The following is a 22,395-nucleotide window of genomic DNA, read 5'->3' as shown; positions in this document are numbered from 1 at the left end:
CTGAAGATAACAACACCGTAAGATCACTCCTTTTAAAATCTGATTATCTTTAAAATTATTTTTATTTTTTAATTGCTTGGTTTTCCTTCACAGCTAGAAAAGCAAGGAACCCTTTCAGCTTTGCTAAGCAACTTTTCTAGACGCAGATTCTCCCTGTTTCTCTAGCAGAGACGCCAGGATCTGGATTCGTAATTCACTTCATAACATCATTTCCCATCTCCTTTTGTTATTAAAAAAATACCCCCCCCAAGCTCTCTAAAAATGGTTCGTTTTGTTTGTGCTCCCTTTTTTCTTTCTTAAGAGAAATTACATTCGAATAAAGGCGAATGTACTCCCCTGCAGTCAAATAAAGGTGAATGATAATTTCTTTATCAGGCTAGAACTATGGCTAGGGAGAACGCTGAAGAGTTTTTCACGTCGATGGAGGGTTTCTGTGCTCGCTCTCTGCAGTCTTTTGGAAAGGATGAAGAGGTAGGAACCTGGAGCTGCTTAGTATCAGGAATGACTGGATTGTAGCTCCTAACTAAAGAAAAAAAAACATCAAGAACCGTACATTTTAAAAACAATTTATTCAACGGCCAAGGACAATGATCCGGCACAATGCAACGGTAGATATAAATATAACCTTATATAAGTGGTTGACCCTCGTCATTATTTTTAATAGTTTCATACCTAATATTTTAACAATTTCCCCCGCAGAATCTACTCTGCGAATTATATTTTTCTCCCCATCCCCCCACCCCCGTGTCTCTCTTTTTTTTTGTGTATGTTTTTTCTTTGTTTTTCTTTTTGTTGCTGTTGTTGTTTTCATTCTCGAGTGTGATTCTGTTTCTCAGTGGTAAACATTAACCAAACTCTTCCCGTGTGACAAGCGGCCAAGAACCGTCCCACCAGCTCTTACCACCGCGACGTGTGTCCCGTGCCCACCCCCCCGTGCCTGCCGCCCTCCCGCAGGGCAGCGGCCGCCTTACCAACTCCTGTGCAAGTTCAAGTAAACACATACAACCCGCATTATCCAGAGAAAAAAAATTGCAACTCATCCATGTACCAGATTTCGGTGTCTCTTGCAAAAGTTTACTGTTTGGTTGTTTTTTTTAGGGTGGTTTTTTTTTTTTTTTTTTTTTTGTTGCTGTTGTTAGGTTTTGGGTTTTTTTTTTTTTTTGTTAGTTGATTTTTCATTTTAATTTGGTTTTAAAGCACTATTTGTTTGGGGTTTTTTTTGGTTGCATCGTTGGTTTGCATGAAAGATTTTTGAAAAAAAATCATTATTTCTAGTCGATGTTTGCTGAACTTTTGGGTTTTTTTTTTTTTTGTTTTTTTTTGTTTTTTTTTTTTTTTTTTTGGTTGGGCATGGTTGTTCTGGGTGGTATTTCGTTTTGGCAGCTTCTTTTGTTTGTTGTTGGGTTTTGATTTGGGTTTGTTTGGTTTGGTTTGGTTTGGTTTTTTTCCTCTCTCGGGTTTTGCTTTTAATCATCATCGGGTTTTAACTTTTATATAACTTTTTTTCTTCTTTTCCGTTAGGCGCCGCTTTGCTTTGCCTTGCTTTGTCGGAGGTGGTTTGTGTCAAGTCCGTCAACTGTTATACTGACAGGCGTTTAGACTGGAGCCGGGGCTTTGCAAACTGCTGTAGCCGAAACTGGAGTGCTGCTTAGATTTCAGTCTGAGGCTGGCTAAGCTGGAGTTGCAAGTGTCCCGGTAGACGCTGTACGGCGAGCCCGGCGGCCCGTAGGGACAGGCCGGCGAGGACATGGCCGAGTTGAGCGAGGAACCGCTGATGTTGTTAATGTTGTTGAGGCCGGAGTTGGCCATGCCCGGCACTGCCGAGTGACCCATACTGGAGGGCATGTTCATGGAGGAGATACTGCTGGGCGCCGAGAACATGGACTGCGAGGAGAGAGGGCTCATGGAGTTGAAGAAGGTGAAGCTCTTGGTAGAAAGAGGAGCCGGGGTGAGACTCTTGGTGGCCCAGTTGTTGTAGGGGTACCCGGCGTACATGTCGTCGTAGGGCTGCATCAGCCCGCTGAACTGCGGCACGTACCCGTTCTTGCACAGGTCCATCTGCTGGTTCCGTTCCCGCTTTCTCCACTTGGCTCGGCGGTTCTTGAACCAGACCTAAGGGGAGGGGAAGGCACGGGAGGGGGACACCGACATAACACGGTGAGTACCGAGCCACCGCCGTCCCCCTCCCTTCACCGGGCGCAGACTGCGAAAGGAAATGGAGGCCACCAAACGACCCCGACCTCCGCAGGCTGCGGACATAGTCCCTCTCCACCTTTTCCCGCAGCCCTCCGCCCCCGCGTTCCTCTCCCCGGGGTGCTGCGGGCATCCCAGTTCCTACGCGCATCCTGCCGGCGTGCGCTCAGCCGCCTCTTCAGGCAATGTCCCTGAGCGGGTGTCCGAGTCCCCCGGCTCCCTGGCCATGTCCCGCCCTGTCCCCCCGTCGCAAGGTATGGCGCGAAGGCTCGGATTAGGGCCGGCTCCACCACGTTTCCGAACGCTAATGCTGTGTAATAAAAGTCCCCTGTTACAGATCATAAAAAGGGGATTGGATTAGTATGTTTAGGTTAAAAAAAAAGAAGAAGAAGAAGAAAGAAGGGGGGGGGGGGGGGGAAGAGAAAGAAAAAAAATCGATCCCCTCATTGCCCTCGGATAGTTGCAGCCTCCGCCTTTATATCTAACTGAATGTACACCCCTGCCCGCCTCTGTATCTGACTAGAATGTACGCCCTTGCCTAGGGAACAGAGAAGCGGGGGCCGCTCCTGGTGCAAAAACCTGACCAAGGCTCTCTCTTATTTTAGCTAGTCGTTTGGGGTTTTTATACCATGGAAAGCGTTTTACACACGCACACACACAGAGACACACACGCACGCGTGATGGAAGCTGAGCAGCCCCCAAAATCTTTTTTTCCGGGTTGAAAAGAACTAATGTCCTGCCTTGCCCGCTGTGCCTGGCCTGTGTGTCTTTCCAGCTGCCTTCTCCTGGCTTTCTCTGAATAAACCGCCAGCCTCCCCGCTCCCCCCATCCACGGGCTCCCTGAGGGCACCGGAGTACCGGCCGGAGCCTCCCGGTGCCACGGATGTTACGCTGGAACCGGTGACGGAGCAGGTTTACGGGTTTCCCATTCCCAGTGCAGAAATGGCATAATTATTGCTATTAACCCCCGAGTTTAGAGATGGAAACTTCGGGGGAGGGGGAAAACGGATGATGGAGTCTATTTTAAAAATCACCAATAATAAAAAGAATCCCGTGTGAAGAGGAAACGAAAGCCAACGTGCTCAAAACCTGTAATATACTCCTCGGAAGGTGCTTCCAGACAGGAATTTCCTGAAAATGAGGGTAATAGTTTTAATTATGGCTCCTAGACATTTTAAAGGAAGGCCCTTATAGCAAATTAAGGTTAAATTTGCAATCTGCAATCTCAGAACATCAAACTCAAACATCTCCATGCAGAAGGAGAACGAAATTATGTTAATGGAAACTCGTATATTAGTTTTATTTGCTTCCTGAAATATTCCACCGATATTAATGCCCCAGCTTTGTTTTGTTTTTTAAACTCAATTAAGTCACCGCTTTCAGATGCATTTTAGCCCTTACAGATGGGTGTTTACTCTTGAAAGGTTTAACGCAGAATCTTCTCTAATCCGATTTGGTCACTCCAAGTCTAATTGCCAAGAGGAAAAAAAAAAAACCAACAAAGCAAAACCAAAACAAACCCCAAAACCAAACAACAACCACCAAGAGAGAAAGAAGTGGATTTTGGGGATGGGGGTGGGGGGTGGGGGGGTGAGGTGGTGCCCTCCACTGTTCCATCTTTCTTCCCGATTTCTTTCCTGCTCAGCCCAGGAACTGCTGAGGCTCTCTTTACGTGTGTATGTATGTATACATGTACGATGGCATCGGCCCCGAGGTGTGCAAAGACCAAGCTCCTTCACCTTAAAAATGTGTCTACAGGGCTCATTGACTCTGGCGCACAACCGCTTCCCAGCCCTTGGCCTTCGCTTTACCCGTCGTTGGCCTCCCCAAACAGCCGCTCCCTCTGCCCTCGGGAGATGCGCGCCCGCGGTAGATGCACGCTCGGGAAGGGGTGACACCGATCAATGCTTCCGTCGAGCCCGGTCGATCAAACCGTGATCCCGCCGCCCCCACAGTACCCAGAAGCGGTTTGCTGAGAGGTGATGGCGGTGGTTGGGTTTATTTGGGATAACCCGAGCGCCGCGAAGGGCCGCTGGAGCTACCCAGTTGTTTGAGTGGGGCGTTGCTCAGGCCCTGCACTGGCTTTAGGCTAGGCTCAAAAGGCTTCTTCCCCACCACGAGTGGGCCTTTCCTAAGCGGGATCTCTTCGCTGCTCGCCCCCCACTTTTTGGTCCAGTCCCCAAGCGCGGGACTGTCTGTCGCAATCCGCTGCGAGCATCATCTCTCTACGGCCGGGAGATTAATTTCTTCCTCTCGGTCCTGGATCCAAGTTTTAATAATTCAAATCAAACCTACCGCGGCTCGCAAACCTCCTCATCGGTTCCTAAAAAGGGTCATTTCCCCGAGCCCCCCGCCCAGCGCGGCCCGGAGCAGATCACCGGATCCCGGCGGGGCTGTCCGCTTCTCTTACCCGCACTCGGGGCTCGGTGAGGTTGGTCCAGACGGCGATCTCCTCCCGCATGCTCATGTCAGGATAGCGGTTCCTCTGGAAAGTGGCTTCCAGCTCCTGCAGCTGTTGGCTGGTGAAGTGGGTCCGCTGCCGCCGCTGCTTCTTCTTCTTCGCCGGGTCGTCAGCGGCCCCGTCCTCGTTTTTCTGCTCTCCGCTGCGCTCCTTCTCTGGAGGTATTGAGGTTGGTTTTAAAATGTTATTAATTTACGTTTTGTGTTATTTTTCAAAGAGAAATGCATACACACAGAGATAAAAAAAGGGTAACTACGGCCACCTCAGCACCAAACCCCACCGGAGGGACCCGGGGGGACACCCACGCCGTTCCTGTGCCCCACATCGCAAATCTGGCCTTTCCCGGGGGAAGAAGCACGGAGCCCTGCAACGGGCACAGGGCACTCGGGAAAGGAGCGAGACCCCTGGCTCAGAGCTATTGTGGGGAACAGGTTTTCCCCGCAGCATCGGGAGAAGTTTTTGCCGTTCTCCGGCACCTTTTCACTCCCTCCAACCCGAGGCGTGATCTTTGCTCCATTGTCTTTGTTGTGCTCGGCCGCGACAGGAAACCTTGCGAGGGTAGGAGTGTAAAAGCCAGCAGCAATTAATTGCAAAAGGCACTCTCAATCTTTGCTACTCTGCTCCCCCTCTTATTTACTTTTAAATATTTTTTCACTCTTTTTAGGATTTTAATGTTTATTTTCACACGAGGCTGAGCGAAGCTGGCCGAAAAAAATCATATCGAAAGAAGCAATCAAAAGCGCCCACCAGGCAAACCGCAGCCCGTGAGCGCGTCCGCGGTCGGGCTCTGCGCGGAGTGGCAGCACAACCCAGCGCCGGCCGCGCCGCCAGCACGAAAACACTTTCCTTGCTTTTTTTTTAATCAGCTTTTTGGTCTCTCCCAGCCCTGCTTTCGGACGGAGCTCATCCGGTTCAAGCGTTCGAAAAAGAACTCAAATACTCGAAGGAAATGTGCTCCCGGGCCTCGGCATGGGCGGGGGCAGGCGCAGCCGGGGCGGCGGGAGGCTGAGGGTTCGGGGGCCGAGGCCGCCACTCTGCCTCGGTCCTGCTGTTGCATAAAACAAACTCTGCGACCAGTTTCCCTCTTTAGAGGACTTATTTTCCCTCTCTACTTTTAGATATGCTTACCACTGCCTTTCGAGTTCCACCCTAACCCTCATGTTTTAGAGTGTTGTCCCCCCTTTAGAGGGTTCCCTTCCCTTAGAGGATTTTTTCCTTTCTTTTTAGAGGGTTTGATATTGGCGACGACGGGGCCAGGGACTTTTCTACAGACTAAACCTCTGCGAGGGAAGCAGAAATCTAAAAATAATCGCGGGCTGCATTCAAAGGGAGGTCCTGTCCTTGCAAAGTCACCCCTGAATCGCTCCTTGCCTGGGCACTCTCCATTGCAAAAAGGAGTGGGGAACGAATTCCAACGGCTCAGTGGAACCCCCGAAGGGGCCGACTGCAGTTCAGACAGCCCTTTTTGCTGGAAATGGTTTGCAGAGCAAACAAGGCCTCTGCAACGTGGACCCCATTGCAAACAGTCCCCCCACATGCCCCTTGGCCCTTGGACAGGCCAAGACACATGGATGGTTGTGGCAGGGAAAGAGAAACCAAAATAACCCCCACAAAGAGAAAGCCTCTCGGTTTCAGATGCAAAATAAACCCAGATGAACTGGGCCAGGAACGAGCCAGGCAGCAACAGGAGAACGGCTGTGGATGATGGGATCCTGCCCGGCCTCTCGCCCCTCTCTGGGTTTAGTCCTGCCAAGATTTTGTTTAAAATCCAACCTCCACCTCGGGCTGTGGTACAGTTTCAAACCATGAAGCATATTATCCATAGCCAGCTCTTGCGCCTTTTGTTTGTGCATTAGAAAAGAAAATGCAAAACGTATTTTGCAGCTTCTAGAAGAGAAGGCAGGTCCTCAGCCCTCCTTCAGAACCGCGGGGTCACACACAGGGGTAGGGCAAAAGGGAGCAAATCTCCTTCTCTAATCTCAAATAATCCCCTCTAATCTCGGAGTCCCTTCCAGACGCCGGTCCCTAACTTTGTGAATCAGGCTGGGAGGAACAACCCAAACCCTGTTTATCACTGCGTGCCACTTCGGAACCGACTCTTGCCACAGCCACTCTCTAGGTTATAGGAGCTGCTAAAACTCCAATGAGCAACAGGAAAACAAAATAAATAAGAGATAAAATTTCCCCGGAAAGAGTCTCGGTGGGGAATGAGGAAAGGTTCCTTAGTGTAGCTTTTGTTTCCTTCTCCTGGCTCCCTTTCTCATTCTAGAAATGGTGCTAGTTTAATTGAACACAAACTGGGAAACCACAGCTCTCCCTGCAGCCCTCGCATGTGGTGGTCAGGGAGCGGAGGGACCCTTTCCAGCAGAGAAACCTCTCCGCGGCTGCACATACCCCCTTCGCGCCGGCCCGCGCAGCCTGCGCTCGGCCACGCTGCCTCTCCTGTTCTGCGGGGCTTTGCTTTCTTTATTTTATTTTTTTTTTCTCCCCCCTCCTCCACTCTGCACGGCTGTGATCTCTCTTTTCTCTCTATGCACCACCCGAGCTAGAAAATAAACCCGGGCAAAAGCTGACATAATTTCAGAAACATCCAGCAAACCACACTCCCCGAGGACCCCCTTCCTTTCGACCCCATCAATTACTAACTGTCTTTTAAATAAAATGTCGCAGCTCCTGGGATGGGACTTGGGAGCCTTGTGTGTCCTCCCGGCTGTCAGCACTGCGTACACCGAGGGCGGCAGCTCCTGCCACCCCCTCCGGTTCCTGGGGCTTGCCGGGGATGGAGCTGCCGGGATCATCGGCAGCTCTTTTTCGCCCCCCCCCCCCCCCCCCCCCCCCCCCCCCTCCCTTGCCCCGGTGTGTTTCTCCCTCCATAGCCCCTTGCTTTGTGCGGGGTGTACGAGCTAAGCCTAATGTAGGAAAAAGGGAAAGCGCGATGGGGAGGGGGGGCGGCGCGGGGGGAGTGGGGGAGGGGGGGAGAGGGCCGGGGCCGCGGGGTGCAGGGTAGATGGAGGAAGAGGGAGGGAGTGTGGGGGGTGATTTTACCTGGCACCTCCGTGTCGGAGGATTCACTGGCTGAGTTGTCGATCGGGTCTCTGGGTTCCGAGGATCTTTGCAAATGGAAGCTGGAAGCCATGTCATGGGAGGGTTGGGGTCTCAAGCTTTCGGGCAGTCTCTCCAAATTCATTCCACCTTTAAAGGAATCCATGGCAGGGGCGCCGAGCTGCCTGGGGGAGTTTGCAGGTGTTTATTCCACACAGAAAGCAACAAGGAGCTTTTTTTTCTGTTGTTTTGTTAGGGTATTTTTGGGTATTTTTTAAGGTAAAAAAAAAAAAAATCAAACAACAAAACCAAAAGCAAATCCACTTATTGCTACCAATATTGTTTTAAGGGTGTCGGAAGAAGAGCTCGCAGCAGTGCCCGGGAGCCGGCTGTGTCTGCTCGGGGAGAGGCACGGCAGTCCGGCCGCATAGGCAGGGAAGTGGTAAAGATCCCTTATAGAGAAAACGCGAGTTGAGAGTTGGACAGTTTAAAGCTAAAGAGATTAAAGTGACCTGCCCTAGAACAAATGCCTGTAGTTAAACGGGGCTCCTCCCCCTGAAGGTTAAAACCTCCCCGTCTCGCTAATGCATCACTCCATCTAGTGCTCGCCCAGCCCGGCCGCGCCGGCGGACCTGCCTCCGCGCTCCCCGTTGATGCGCGGATCACGTACGGCCGCGGTCAGACCCTCGGACCCCTGCCCGGCCCCTTCCCAGCCCCCGTCGCCGGGCTGAATCTCCTCTGTGGCTGCCCCCCCCCCGCTTCCCTTCCCCTCCTTCCCCTCCCCCTTCCAACTTGGTGAGGTATTAAAAATATTTCAGAAACGAATGGAAAGATGGAAAATCACTGCCAGCCGTGCGGGGGGGTCGACAGGGACCCCCTGCCAGCCCCCGGCACCCCACCAGCCCACCCTCCCCCTCAGCGTTCCAAAGGCTCAGGTTGCGCCTCTTTACAGCACGGCATCTCCGCGGGTATCTGCGTACCCATCCCAGTTGGGCCTCCCTGGACCGCGGAACCTCCGCTCCTCCGTCCCTGCAATCCCTTCGCAGTATGGGCACCCCTCAGCATCCCTGAGCATCCCTATGGGGGACTCTGAATTTCCGTCCCGAGGGAAGAAGATCCTCTGGGCTGGAGGAGATCCGGGGGGGGATGAGTGTCTGACCTGGTTTCATCTTTTTTTAACTGTTTTTTCCCCTTTTTTTCGTTCTGGCGGTGCAGTTGATACTAAAGCGGCCAGGGCCGGCTGACCGCAGCCTGGGGACCGCTCCCATCACATCATCTTTCAGCGCATGTTTAATAACAAATAATTTTCCTGCCGCAGTCGAACTCACGGCGACCCTCTGAAGGGGTGGCTGCGGCTCTGCCAACCCCCGGGGACGGTGCAGCCGGCAGGGAGGAGCTGGGTGAGGGTCTCTTTCATCCGCTCTTCTGCCGCAGCGAGGAGCCATGCTCGCTGTGCCCGTACAACGCTGTGCCCGTACAACGTGGTGTTCGGTGTTGCCCCCGTAGGCTGGGATACGGCCTGGAGCCCTCCTGGATAACATCACGGCGGTTTTTTTTGAGATGGAATAAAAACCCACGGGAAACTCTCAGGCTCAGGGGCAGGTGGGAAGCCGGGGTATGAAGGGGCCGAAGGGATGTGCGAAAAGGACCCGGCTGTACCTCGGCCTGGAGAAAAGACCTTCCCTCCTCTTTATTTTCTCTGTTCACTTTAACTGATCCATCTTGACACTCTATTTTGCTTTCAAATCAAGTAAAGATGTGGGAGAGAACTTTTGAACTGGTTTATGGGAAAGCGGAGGAAAGCAACGTTTCGGCCGCCCAGACTTCTTCCTGCCTCGCCGGGGTGATGCTTGTCGGGTCCTCCCTACACCCCCTGGCAGAGGCCCGCGGGGCCCGGACACCCCCACCCATGGGACACCAGGCGCGGAGAGCCCAAATCTCCTAACCCCTCCACCTATGATCTCTTGCAATTTATGGGATACACAAGTGGGTGTTGTCAGGGTCAGGCCTCCCTATCTCTTCCTTTATCCCCCGCTTTTTTAGAGTGACACGTTGATGTCCGTCTGTCTGTCCTCCTCTCCCAGTTGATCTTCGCTCAGGAACCTGCAAACAGCTGGGAATTTCGGGCACTCGAGGTGAACTGCGCAATTTCGGCACTGCTAAAGGGGGACGTGGTTTAAAATGCAAATATTTGTCAGGGCCTCAGGGCTTCCAGGGTCTCAGCTGCTGCAGGAGCCCGCGGCATGGGAAGGATGGAGCCTTCCTCCCAGGGCAGAAGCAGGAGGTGGGGATGGTCTTCCTCCCGAGAAGGAGGAAAGTGACCAGACTGCAGACATGAACCGTGCCTGAAACCCTTCCCAGTCCATTTTTTATTCCTTATTTCCATGGGGAAGGAGAGGCGGCAGCGCGGAGAGAGGTCTCCGGAGGCTCTGTCCCGCATCCCGCTGCTCCGCTCTGGCTCCCAACATCCTCTAAACTGGAGGTGGGATATGTTGTTTCCTTTTTTTCTTGTATTATTGGTTCCAATGCACTAAGTTCATAGGTTTTGTTCTGCTCTAGAAAACCTATTTTCGAAAAATTCGTTCTAGGTTCAATCGCTTCTGCTTCAGTCCTGAGCACACGCGTGATTTCACGGGCGCGATCACGCCGGGTCCGGCTACCTCCCAGGGTGACAGATGCCCCCAGCTCCTTCTGGGGGATCCCTGAGGCAGACATCCCCTGATACCGGAACGGGCCGGCCCTGCTGCTCCCAGCTCCTTCCTGACCTCCCCAAGGTGTGCCAGGCGCTCCCCTTACACGGGTGCACGTATATCATCTGCACGTCCCGTGGACTGAAGGGCATCCTCTCGACCCTGCGCGTTAGGGAGCAGGCGCGCTCCTGTCGCACAGAGCCAAGTCCGCCTAGTTCTTCTGTTTCTGGTCGCGACAACACCTATCGCGACAGCAAGGCTCAGTCACAAGGCGGTCGCTCCAGGATCTGCGCTTTCTGCTCTCTCCATCCCAACAGGTCCGCTTCATTAGGGATGTTGGGAACACTCCTATGCCTGGCAGCCCCTTCCAGGAGGCTCTACATCACGAGTCCATCCATGTGACGTCACTCTCAGCTTCCCTGACGTCACGCCTGGCCTTTCAGCCAGGCCAGCACCCAAAGCAAATCTTGATGTCCCCACTCGGAGCCGCCTGCTCTTCCCGCGACATGAAGGAGGGACAGTAGTTTCGGGGCTGGGGATACCCCTTTCCCTTGGGGGTTTCTGGGGGTATGCAGGGAGGGAGGAAACACCACAGCGGACGAGGGCAGCCCAGACCCAGGGAGCTGCGACCTGCGTGGGCGTGGGAAGTGCTGGGGAGAAAGGCAGTGAGGGTCGGGGCGAGGGCTCGCGGTTGAGAAAAGCCCACGGAGCTCTGTCCAGGAGGTGGCCAGCATGTATGGAGCCGGTTTTGCGTGGGAAAACTCCACATGGAGCATCACCACTCCACGCCCGCACAACCACTGCACCCCGGGACTCCTTCTGGCTAGGGAGGGGGTGCACCAAGGAGCTGTAAAGCACTGGAAGCCCACAAATAAACTACTCGGCTTCCTCATGCTATAAATAACCCCGGAACGAGGGACAGTGCTTATAAATACATTATCCCTGGCCCACGCCAGTGATAATCCCATGAAGAAGGGGATGAGATGCGTCTGAAGGAGAGCAAGACCCCTACTGTCCCTCGAGGATCATGTCCCACCAAGGTCCCTGCTTTCCCATCTCTGACGGGCTGCGGTGCTTGCAGTCAACCCAAAACCACCTGGGGTTGTATATCTGGCGACGGGGCTCAGTCTCTGCCAGCTTTTCCTTGTGAGATTTATTAGTGCTGTATGGACTCGGATTCAGTCCATAAATTGTTGGAAATTGTTACAAAAATGAAGGCGTCTCCTCCCAAGTGCACCTCTGCCCAAGAAAAGAAGGGAAACCCTCTGAAAAGTAGAGATGCAGTGAGGTAAAATAGGGAAAGACTCCTCCATCCAGTGCAACCCACACCAGCAAAATCCAACCAAACCAAATCGAACTCAGCCCAATCAAACCCGACTCAATCAAACCCATCCCAACCAAACCCAAACAAACTAAACTCATGCTCAGCCAACCCAATCCAACTCAACCAAGCCAAGTCAGATGAAACCACAACCAATGCAACCAAATCAAGCCAAACCAAACCCAAACAAAGCAACCCTAGCCAAGCCTCGAACCCTAGGACAAGTCGAGACAGACAACCTCCATTTGACATCCACTTTATGGAGCCCAGCTGTAGAAATCCAGCTTTTAACAATAAAACCATCCAAAAGTGTCTGACGGGTGGAGAAGAGGCATTGTTGGCGTGATGTGAGATGCTGTAAGGGTGCAGCTCCTCTGCGCGCAGCGCTGGTATCACCACGACAGCCCAAGTGCATTTTTAAAGCTTTCCTCTCTGAAAATGCTCCCTGTCACGGGGTTTTCGGCCCCCAACCCCCTCTCCCGACATTTACTGGTGCGTGGCTGTGACCCATGGTGGGTTGGGAAGAGGCAGAGGCCGAGGATGTGCTCAGGCTCAGGGCTGCGCGCAGGGCTGCGCGGGGCCCCCCGGAGCACGGACGGAACACTGTGGCTGCAGTAACAGGAGGGGGAGGTGTCCGTTGGGGCAGTGTCCTGAGGGTGTCCTGCCCTAAAACCAGGTAAAAACTGGAGTGTCCGCCCCCTCGCAAGGCAAAGCTCTGCACTCCCCGTAGTCCCGACCGGGAGGAAAACGGAGTAAACCCCAAGACGGTGAAACGAGCCCTGGCACTCGGCGCCCTCCCTCCGGAGTTGGATCCTTCCCACTCTAGGCTGGCGGGAGCGGGCAGCGGGCAGCGGGCAGCGGGCAGCGGGCAGCAGGCAGAAGGAGGAAACCCAGCCCGGAGAGCATGCTAAATCGCTCAGGAGAAGAAGGTGGAAAATTACACTGGCTCCCAGCCGGCCTGTCGTTCTCTGCGCAGCCAGGAGAGCAGTTTTCCTAAGAAGCTGTTCAAAACGAAATCATCCCCCTTTGGATCTGCAGCTTTCGTCCCTTCGCATACCGGCCAAGCCTCCGCCTTCCGCGGGTGCGCAAGAGCCACTCCGCACAGCGCTGGGCTGCGGGTGCTCCGCGAGATTTCCATCCGTCTCTCTACGCCCAGCTCCCTGCCCCATCCAGCTCCCTGCCCCACTGCCTCGGCTCTCCCTGCCACTGAAGTTCGATGGGGAAATGGAATTTTCTCTGGGTGTTCGGTACGTGGCACCTCCCGGGGCACCTGGAGCACCCGGGGCTGCGGCTCGCCCCGGCTTCCCCCAGTCTCTCCCCACCATCCCTATCCCACTCTTGGGCTGCCTCGAGAGCCGGTGGCCAGCGGCAAGCTCTTGCAAAAAGTCGGGATGAAAAAGTTGAAGGCTTAATGTTTTCTGACAGATACAAATGATACCCCAAGGCTTTCCTGAAACGCAGCGAGTGACGGCTGGAGAAACGTTTTTTTCCTACTAGGATTTCTGCGTCTGGAAGCAGACTTGTCAGAGGGGCTTCTCCTCCGTCCTATCTTTGCCCCCCTTCTTCTCCCCTCACCCCCCCAAATCAAACCATCTTCTGGGTGTCCGCTGTTAACCTTGGACAACTGCTTTTGTCCACAAAAGCCTGGTGGTACAGTCCCATCCTGCCCCAGAGCTTCTTCCCAACCCTCTGCATCCTCCAGACTACAAGCTCTGGGTTTTGCTCTAAGAAAAGATGAATTTGGGTTTTGCGATGCCTTGGGTTAATCTCCTGTCGTGAGAGAGGGTCAGCCATGGCCATCGCAGGATGAGCACTTCAGGAACACGTTTGTGGTCTTTTTTTTCCCTAGGCTGGGGGGAGCGAAGGGAAGATTGCAATATGGTCCCACATTTCCCCCTCCGAGCAGAGGGAACATACTTTTCTTATTAATTGATGGAGGAAGGGGCACAGGAGTTTGTGAGGCAGCTCATGTTACTCTGGGCATCTTTAGATCCCGAAATATGCCTCTTTTGTGGACTAAAAGAGATGCCTCTGAAGCAGGATAATCAAAGGCCCGGGCACTCCGTTGGCATTTGCTGAAGACTCTTTTTTCGAGGCAAAGAAAGAGGCTCGCGTTTGGAACCACCGATATCAGGTTTCCGTCTGGGTTTCCCCCATCTTGTTTCGGGCGAACAACCTCTTAATTGCTCCAGCATTTGGATGGGGGAAAACACATTTCCCTTAAACAGGACATTTCCTGAGAGGCTGAAATATTCTAATAACGCGCTGGGCTCTTTAATGTGCTCAGAACAGCAACGAATGTTTGCAGAGCTGCACGTTTCCTGCTCTAAAATGCAAAATCAGAGGCACAATTAACCTTTGTGTGCATTCAGCTATTTCTCTACTATATGACCTTATTCCTTTCCCTTCCCTTCTTTTCCTTTCCCTTTTATGTTCCACTTTCTTTCTTTCTTTCTTTCTTTCTTTCTTTCTTTCTTTCTTTCTTTCTTTCTTTCTTTCTTTCTTTCTTTCTTTCTTTCTTTCTTTCTTTCTTTCTTTCTTTCTTTCTTTCTTTCTTTCTTTCTTTCTTTCTTTCTTTCTTTCTTTCTTTCTCTCTTTCTCTCTTTCTCTCTTTCTTTCTCTCTCTCTTTCTCTCTTTCGCTCTTTCTCTCGCTCTTTCTCTCGCTCTTTCTCTCTTTCTCTCTTTCTCTCGCTCTTATTTTCGCTCTTATTTTTGGTTGTTGTTGGTTTTTGTTTCGTTTTGCTGTTTTTTTACCCCTCCAGTTCCCCCCACCAAAGCTGATTCCACTCTGTTCTACCGCAGCCCCAGCTCCTCTCTGCTGCCCGAGGAGCAAACACTGTCGGGATAGAGCCTTTTCCTTTCCAGTTTCATTGTGGAAACAGCCGTATCTTAACGGATCAGCCTCGGAGAGAGATAGGAACCTCCTGCCTTCCAGAGGGCTGCGCTAATCAGCACGCCGGGTTAGATATAAAAGTTCAGGGCAAATAAAACGAATTAGTTTTATTAGCAGGTTTAGGAGGCGGACTAACGAAGGAATTCGCCTTTACTAGAGAATGTTTTCTCCTCCTCTTTTGTTATTTAAAAGCAACATATATCCGAGCTGCTGAGCGCAGCGGAGAAAGAAAACATCGTTCTATCTGCGTGTGCTTTCTCGGGGAAAAGGTTCTCCCTTCCTAAACCCCGTAAGAAGGAAGGATCCTCTTGGAAACACACGATTTCATAATAAAACCTGCGTGAACAATAAAACCGACTGTAAAGCACAGGCTGTGGAACCCGCCAGGTTATTGTTTGGTGGTGGATTTGGGTGGGAAGCATCTGCGCACATCATACGCACCCCTAGCTCGCCTAAAACTCTGCCCAGGAAAATGCTGCCACAGCTCCAGCAAAGGATTTCCAGGAATTTTCGTCCGTATTCCAGGCAAATGGAGGATTCTGGGGAGGTTCTACCACAGTTGAAGTAACTGTCAGGAATTCTTTGGAAGTCGGGATTTTGTTTTTTTGCTGAGAGGTGGGAGCTGTCGCAGGGAGTAACGCGGAGCACACGGACCTCGGTTTGTTAAGTGGAAAGCGGATATCTTAAAAACAGTTATATCAAAGAAACAAACGCGCAAACGCTTCGGGTCGGGCACAAAGACACAATCCGTACTCAATTCGTGCCTTGGATTTTGTGGTTACCTGCAGTGCGGTTGGAAAAAAATTTGGGGAAAAGGGAAGAAATAACAGAAAATCTGACTAGGGATACATTTTTAACTTGAGACGTAAAAAAAAACCCAATACCCCCCCCCCCCCCCAAAAAAAAAAAGAAAAAAGTCCCCAAACCACCACCAAAAAATCCCGGTAGCTCTCAAGTCCATTTAAGCACGATTGATATGTGGAAAAAAGGCCTTTTTTCTCACCCCCACTCCCGAGAATTTCCTCCGGGTGTGATCCCGAAGCAGTGCTGCGAACCACTCGCGCTGTGTTTAGCCACTGAGCTCGTCTCTGTTTTATAAATAACAGGAAAAAGGAGAGGAAAAAAAAAAACACACCAACCCCAAAAGCAGACACACTATAAACTATTATTGTTTTGTTACAAGAGAATTAATCGACGGCACATGTTCTCCCTCCCCACTCATCCCCGGTAGCATCCGCCTCTCCTCTGCGGCAGCGCAGCCCCGGCCAGGCACCGCGGAGGTACCGCGCACCCCCGATCCGCATCACCTTTACCCCCACCTCGTCCCAGGGAATTTCTTCCCGCCGATGCCCTTTTTCCTCGATGCCACCGGCCAGCCCCCGGGGAGCTGAGCCGCGCTTTGTTCCGCGCCCCGGAGAATCCCCGGGGAGAGGCGCTGGAGGCTGAGAACGGCGCGGTGCGTTAGGAAAAAATTAAATATATATATTAAAAAAATATATAAAATGAGGTAACCCTTCTGGAATTGCGTTTCAGAGCGCGTTTGTCAGAGCTGACGAAGCGCAGAGGCCTCGAAAGAATTTAGACACGGTAAAGATGTCAAGGACTCCACGAAGCGCGGAGCCGTCTCACCCCCGCCTCCGCGGACGCGGAGCCGCGTCCGAGCTGCGGGGTGGGGGAGGAGAACTCGAGGCCGCGGTGAGGGGGTCCCCAGATCCCCCAGGTCTCGGCTTTGTTTTCCAGCCCCGACAAGCTCCGTACCTCCGGCCGCGTCCCCGCAGCTACTGGGCAGAGGTGGGGGAGCGGGGGCGGGCCGGCCCTGCGGGACACGCGTGGGGAAGTCACTGGGATCGAGCAGCGGGCGCAGGCGTGGGGGCGGGACGGGACTCAAGGGGCAGCCCTGGAAGGACCGTCGGTGACAGCCGTGGGGAGGTACGGGGGCAGTGGGGGTACACACGCACGCGTGGGGCCGTCCCCGCGGAACTTACCGGGCGCTGCGCTCGGCGGCGGCGGGGTGCCGGGCCCGGCGGGCGCTGTGCGCGCCCCGGCCGCCGCTCCAGGGTTTTCTTGGGAGATTTCCCCGTCTTCTCCTGACGTCAGCCCCGTCCCAGGGTGCCGCAGACGGGGGAGGGCCGGGGGCAGGGCCGGCCGCACCGGGAGACCGGCAGCTCCGGTTGACCCTGCACCTCCGTGCTGCCGCCAAAAGCATCCCCGGTCGCGGTGGTTCATCCCCATTTCCCCGACTACCGTCTGGCCGAGCCTCCCCACTGCCTGTGCCCGACCCTCGGTGCGCGGCCCCGGCCCCGAGCCGGCCCCTGGGGCGGTTTCGTGCTCCTGGTTACACGGACCCTGCCCTCTTCATTTCCTCACGGCCGGTGCTCGTGTCCGAGGGGGCAGGATCAAGGAAGGGACAATTTCCCACCACCTCCACCCCCCTTTCTTTTTGTAGTTTATTTTCTTTTTCCTTCCTCCCCCTCCCCGAAATTTGCTTCTGGTTCAGGATTGCAGCCTGGCAATGGGTGGGCAGCGCTGAGCACCCCGCAGGAGCAGCTCACATCATCCAGGGCTGCAGTGGGGCCATGGAGCATGCAGGGCTCTGGTGGGATGCTTAGGTGGGTGATATAGGGGCAGGCCTAGCCAGGCAAACCCCCACCTCCAGGCCCTTTGTCCAGTTTAATTCTCCAAGAATGCTTCTGGACTATCAGACATTTCACCTCTCACACACAAGCCCCTATGGAAGGTCCCCTCCCAAGGGGAGAGCACACAAGTCACGCACTGACCAAGGGAGCACCACAGTGGGGACATGCCTGGTGGTTCCCAGAGTTGTGTGGGTCACACACGCACACCAACTGCAGCCGAAACCAAGGACAACGAATATGGAATGTATCAGAAAGATAAATAGCCTAAAATCAGGAACAGTCTGGTCCCACACTTGCCGTTTGTTATGAAGAGGAGAAGCAAATGGGATTCACATGTCGAGCATTAGCTGGTTGTTACTCTGTAAGATAATATTAACTTTAGTGCTCGCTGGTTTACTCCAGTTTTCCAAAGGCAGTTCCAGGAGTCACCCAGCCTGTAATTTAGGATGGCACATACTGTGTGAAAGAGGCTGTGGCACCCGGGCCTGCCAGCACATCGAGGTGATATTAACATAATAAAACCTTTGGAGAGAGAGTAGGAGCTCATAAATGAATGATTCTACTGATCTACTTTGAGGAGCTAATGATGAGCTTCCTGTGCGGCCCGCGGTCCGCTGCAGCCCAACAGCTGCTGGAAAGGTGCTGGGAAATTAGAGAGTGAAGATGATTGTCTTCAAATCAATGTTTAATGATGTGTTATTAGGAGAAAAGTCTTCCTCCAGCAGATGTTTCTATGCTGAGGATGGAGGGGAGCTTCCCAGGCTGCTTGCCTGGCTGAGGAGCAAGAGAGATGCTCCTGTGTCTCATCAGCCTTGCATACAGCACTGGTGTCCCCAGCACCAGGGCACGGCTCAGTCACCCTGGGGAGAGGCTTCATCCAGGTCTTTGGGTGGGTGATGAGGAAACTCCTCCAGGATATGGAATTACTGCAGAGTTTTGAAGTTGAGTTGTGACTGTGAGCAGGTGTCTGTGGTCAACGCTGAGAACATCCTGCCCATGTTTAGCACAGGCGATGGTTGCCAGAGTCCCTCCCTCATAAAGACTGCATGTGGATGCTGGAGTAGTCCCTGACCAGGGATCTCTTTCTGGAGGGGTGAGCTCTGGGCAGTCTCCTAGTGGGGAACCAGAAGAGCTCTGGAGAGGCAAACAACTGGTCAAGGACCACACAGCAGAAGAGTGGGACTGAGGCTAGTCTGTGGGTTTTTGGTTTGCAAGGGCAGATTAATACAGTTTCCATCCTTCCTAGCTGAGGAGATGATTTCATTGAGTGTATATTATGGGCTGGAAGCTTGTCTCCAAGCTCTTTACTCACAGTCAGTTGGACTGAGGCTCTCACAGCAAGTTCTGGATATGAGAGAAATAAATGCAGCTTTGAGGCAAGATGTAGGAGTGGACTTGGAGATGTTATGCCTGAAGTAAGGCAGAAATGGAAAAGTATAAATCTCTCTGTAGGTGCCCAAGTCTCATTATTTCCTTTGCATTTGATTTAAAGTTTGATTAAGTAGTCTCATCAGCTTCCAGTTTAAAAGACAGCTGTCTTCTGCAATAGATGATCTCCAGAGGTTCCTTCCAACCCTTACCATTCTGTGATGTACCCGAGAGTACATCACATGGATTCAGATGCCAAAACCATACTGGAGCTTGTGCTCAACTGGCACTGAGGAGCGAGCACACAGCACTGGTAGGGGCTGGGAGGGAAGGGCACCTGACTGCCAGCATCAAACCATCTGCAGCCTAACTCAGCTTCCCACAGTATGGTTTCTGGAGTCAACCTCATATTCCTCACGATGATGGCACAAATTGCTCCCATGAAAACAGGAGAACCCTCTGTAATTGTGTTCTGTAATCATCACAAACAGGCATCAGAAGAAAGTCTTGCTCTATTACCAAATATAGTGAAGAAATGACTCTCCAAGCTCACCCATTCCTTTACTTGCAGCCTTCCCTGTTAGCACGTCCTTGGAATAGTGTTGAAGATGCCACACTGCTTCTCTGGGAGAAACTGGGATGTTTGGAACATGACTGGGTTGTAACATTTCTAAACTTCCAAGAAGAGGTAAATTGTAAAGGAATAAACTGCTTTCTGTGAACACATTTTTTTTCTGGAGCCAAATGGAAAGGAGAACTCAGGAGAAAAAAAATGACAAATTGTTTGGAAGATGCTGTCCTGCCCAAGATGGGGGGAAGGGAGTCAGAGCTGAAATGTTCCCTTCATGTTCGAGTCCAGCAGCCCTCCCAGTCACTCCTCTGGGAGGTTTGTGTGAGTCAGACCTGCAATATCATCCATTCAAGGGTAAAATTTCCAGCACTTCAGTCCCCTCCCTGCTTCATTCCTATTCTCCACTTGAAGAAATCCCATCCCTCCTCATATTTATGGTGAGAGCAAAGGGATGTGCCCCAGAGCTGTCCCTGTCCCTCCTCGCCTCATCCATGAAGTCCAGCGAAGGAAAAGGCAGAGCAGTTCCATCACTTAGAAAACGTAGCTGTGAGTCCGTCCAGCTCAGAGCAAAGCTGCAAGGAGCATTAAGTGTGAGAACCAGGAGAAGTCTTTCCAGCCCTGCCCAGCCTCCTGGTGGGAATCCAGCAAGCCGTATGAAGGTTATGTGGCTTGCAACCAGCTACTCTGACCTCCCCCCGGGGTGTGGGCAGGTTAAGGCAGGAAAAGGTGTCAGACACATGGAAGAAGCTATAAAGGAGCAGAGTTTAATTGGCATTTTGATCATGCTTGTGAAAGGCTCTGTGGGCATGCCGGATCGATAACGCTAGACCTGGTTTCTTTGCAGACAAAACAGGGGCTGCCCTGGTGGTTAAGGCGGAGATAGCTGTTGTAGCGAGGAAGTTCCTGCGCTCCTTTAAAGCCATGGAATTTATCGTAGTTGTCATCTTTAAGTCTTAACCCTCCCCCCCATTACTTATGTGTCCCCAGGTGCTAATGGTGACATGTCTGCAAGGCCAGGAAAAGCTGCAGCAGTGGTGTTCGCGGGCAATTAGCAGCCCTGCAGAGCCTGCAAGATGCTGGGAGAGGAGATGTTGGGCAGGAGATTTCTTTTGTGTGTGTGGCTGTGTTTATTCCTTGGTGACATGCTGCTAACAAGCTGCAAACCAAGGATCACCCACAACAAACAAAAACAAACAAACAAGAGTTTTGTGGAGGGTGGTAATACTTAGTCTAATTCCCTTAGGCCTTTAAAATAATTATAGCCCTGCCTGTGACAACTGGGAAGGCCACACCGACTCCAATAAAACTGCTTGTTATTCCTCTGGAATGACATTTGGAGATGGTTCCTTATACTACGGAGACATCGATGGGAGTAGACCTCAGTCAATGAGATATTGAGGTATTGCTCATCCTTGCTCTATCAGGAGCTTTGATTCTGCAGCTTGTGGTCAGCTGTTTACTTGTCAGTTAAATCACCACTCACTTAATGTCTTTTGAGAGATCTGGCTGAGGTCCTGCTGCCAAAGAACAGGATCTTGGGGATTTGGGCATTAGGGAGAAGTTACATAAGGTCTAGACATCAATCCAAGTATTTCTACTGCAGGAGGGGAAGTGATAAACGACACATATGGAATCATAGCATCAGTTGGGTTGGAAAAGACCTTCAGGATCATTAAGTCTAACTGTTAGCACTGACAGGTCAACACTAACCCACGTCCCTCAGCACCACAGCTACACTGCTTTTAAACCCTCTTCAGAGATGGGGACTTCACCACTGCCTTGGGCAGCCTGTTCCAGGGCTTGACAACCTTTCTGGAAAAAGAAATGTTCCTTGTGTCCAACCTAAACCTCTCCTGGTGCAACCTGAAGTAATTTCCTCTTGTCCTATTGCTTGTTACCTAGGAGAAGAGACTGACCCCCAGACTCCTTCAAACTAACAGGCACTGCTCTGGTGCTGTCCCCGGTGGTTGCTACACCTGACTCTGGATACTCTGCTGTGCTATTGTTCACTCTGATGGCACCACAGAGTCTTAGCTCATCTGCTCTCTGAACGTCAGCTGGAGACTAACGTGTCATCTGTTAGGTCTTGGCATCAAACCAGCCTCTTTGGCAGAAGAAACTCCATATAGACAATAGATACTCAAGTTAGATGTAGATACTCAACGTAGATGTGGATACTCAGGTCCAGCTTTGGCCTGAACCAGGACCCAGCAGCCACTTAAGGATAAATCTGTGCTCGTTCAGCAGGAGGCTGAGGACAGACATGTAGAGCATACTGGGGACCTGTCACTGGCTATATACTTTATTCCTCCCTCTTCCCCACAGATTGGCTTTGGGCCATGGTGAGAGGGGACTTTGGTCTGGTCACTCTTCATTTTTGGTGTTAAACAGTGTGGTGGAGCAGGATGTAGAGCCAGGACTGCCTCCTCTCCAGCCCTGTGGGACCTTCTCCATCTTGTACTATTATTGCCTTATCTATTATGATTAATGACTTCCAAAGTTGTTCTAAAACTACTCGAGTGCCTGGCAATCCATCTGAAACTCATCTCCATCCCATGCACAGGTCCCAGGTGTTGCTCTTTATAGGTGACCACATTGGCCTATGAGGGGAAATGAGGTAAATACACATGGCTTGGCAGGAGATAAATACTGACAGCACTTTCTGACAGCAGACCCAGGACCTCATACAAATGGAAACTGATGGTTTCCTATTCTGTCATGTTTTCCCCCTAGAGTTATCACCTCCTAATTGCAGCAATGGAGAAGAGTGAAGAGACTGTATTTGATCAAGGAGAGACTGCCATGTGTCATCCTTCAGCTGGCACCTGGGGAAGTTCTTCGCAGGGAGGGCACTGAAATACTGGAACAGGTTGCTCAGAGGTGTGGTGGAGGCCTCATCCCTGGAGACATCCAAGAACAAACTTGATGAGGCCCTGAACAGCCTCCTCTAGTTAAAGGTGTCCTGAGAAGATGTACCTGAAAGGAGGTTGGAGTGAAGTCAGAGTTGGCTTTTTCTCCCAAGGGGCCAACGAACTAAAAGCAAGAGGTAATGGCCTCAAGCTATTCCAGGAGAGGTTTAGGCTGGATATTGGGAATTTCTTTCCTGAAAGAGTGGCCAGGCATTGGAACAGGCTGCCTGGGGAGGTGGTGCAGCCACAGTCCCTGGAGGCACTCAAGAGACGTGTAGATGTGGCACTCTGGGGCATGGTTTAGTGGTCA

General features: G+C 52.1%; 1 protein-coding gene and 1 long non-coding RNA gene across 2 annotated transcripts; both read right to left on the bottom strand.

Moving 5' to 3' along the window:
* Nucleotides 1-1,440: 1,440 nt before the first annotated feature.
* PITX1 (paired like homeodomain 1) lies at nucleotides 1,441-7,862 on the bottom strand. Its single transcript, XM_064161336.1, has 3 exons — nucleotides 7,700-7,862; nucleotides 4,604-4,809; nucleotides 1,441-2,112 (listed from the first exon to the last, which is right to left on the bottom strand). Exons 1-3 carry the CDS (start codon nucleotides 7,860-7,862, stop codon nucleotides 1,573-1,575), a joined length of 909 nt encoding a protein of 302 aa, XP_064017406.1. The 3' UTR covers nucleotides 1,441-1,572.
* A 6,638-nt stretch (nucleotides 7,863-14,500) lies between these two features.
* On the bottom strand, nucleotides 14,501-15,685 carry LOC135185040 (uncharacterized). Its single transcript, XR_010306340.1, has 3 exons — nucleotides 15,605-15,685; nucleotides 15,043-15,383; nucleotides 14,501-14,937 (listed from the first exon to the last, which is right to left on the bottom strand). It is a non-coding gene; the product is annotated as an uncharacterized LOC135185040 (long non-coding RNA).
* Nucleotides 15,686-22,395: the final 6,710 nt, after the last annotated feature.

The sequence above is a fragment of the Pogoniulus pusillus genome, chromosome 22 (genome assembly GCF_015220805.1).
Source record: "Pogoniulus pusillus isolate bPogPus1 chromosome 22, bPogPus1.pri, whole genome shotgun sequence".
NCBI lineage: Eukaryota > Metazoa > Chordata > Aves > Piciformes > Lybiidae > Pogoniulus > Pogoniulus pusillus.
The sequence above is the reverse complement of the archived record's forward strand: the minus strand, read 5'-3'. Positions and strand labels throughout refer to the sequence as shown.

Coding starts and splice junctions, on each gene's coding strand:
- PITX1 (XM_064161336.1), bottom strand. CDS start 7,862: ATGGATTCCTTTAAAGGTGGAATGAATTTGGAGAGACTGCCCGAAAGC. Junction 4,810..7,699: donor CTCCGACACGGAGGTGCCAG/GTAAAATCACCC, acceptor CAATACCTCCAG/AGAAGGAGCGCAGCGGAGAG. Junction 2,113..4,603: donor TCACCGAGCCCCGAGTGCGG/GTAAGAGAAGCG, acceptor CCCTCCCCTTAG/GTCTGGTTCAAGAACCGCCG.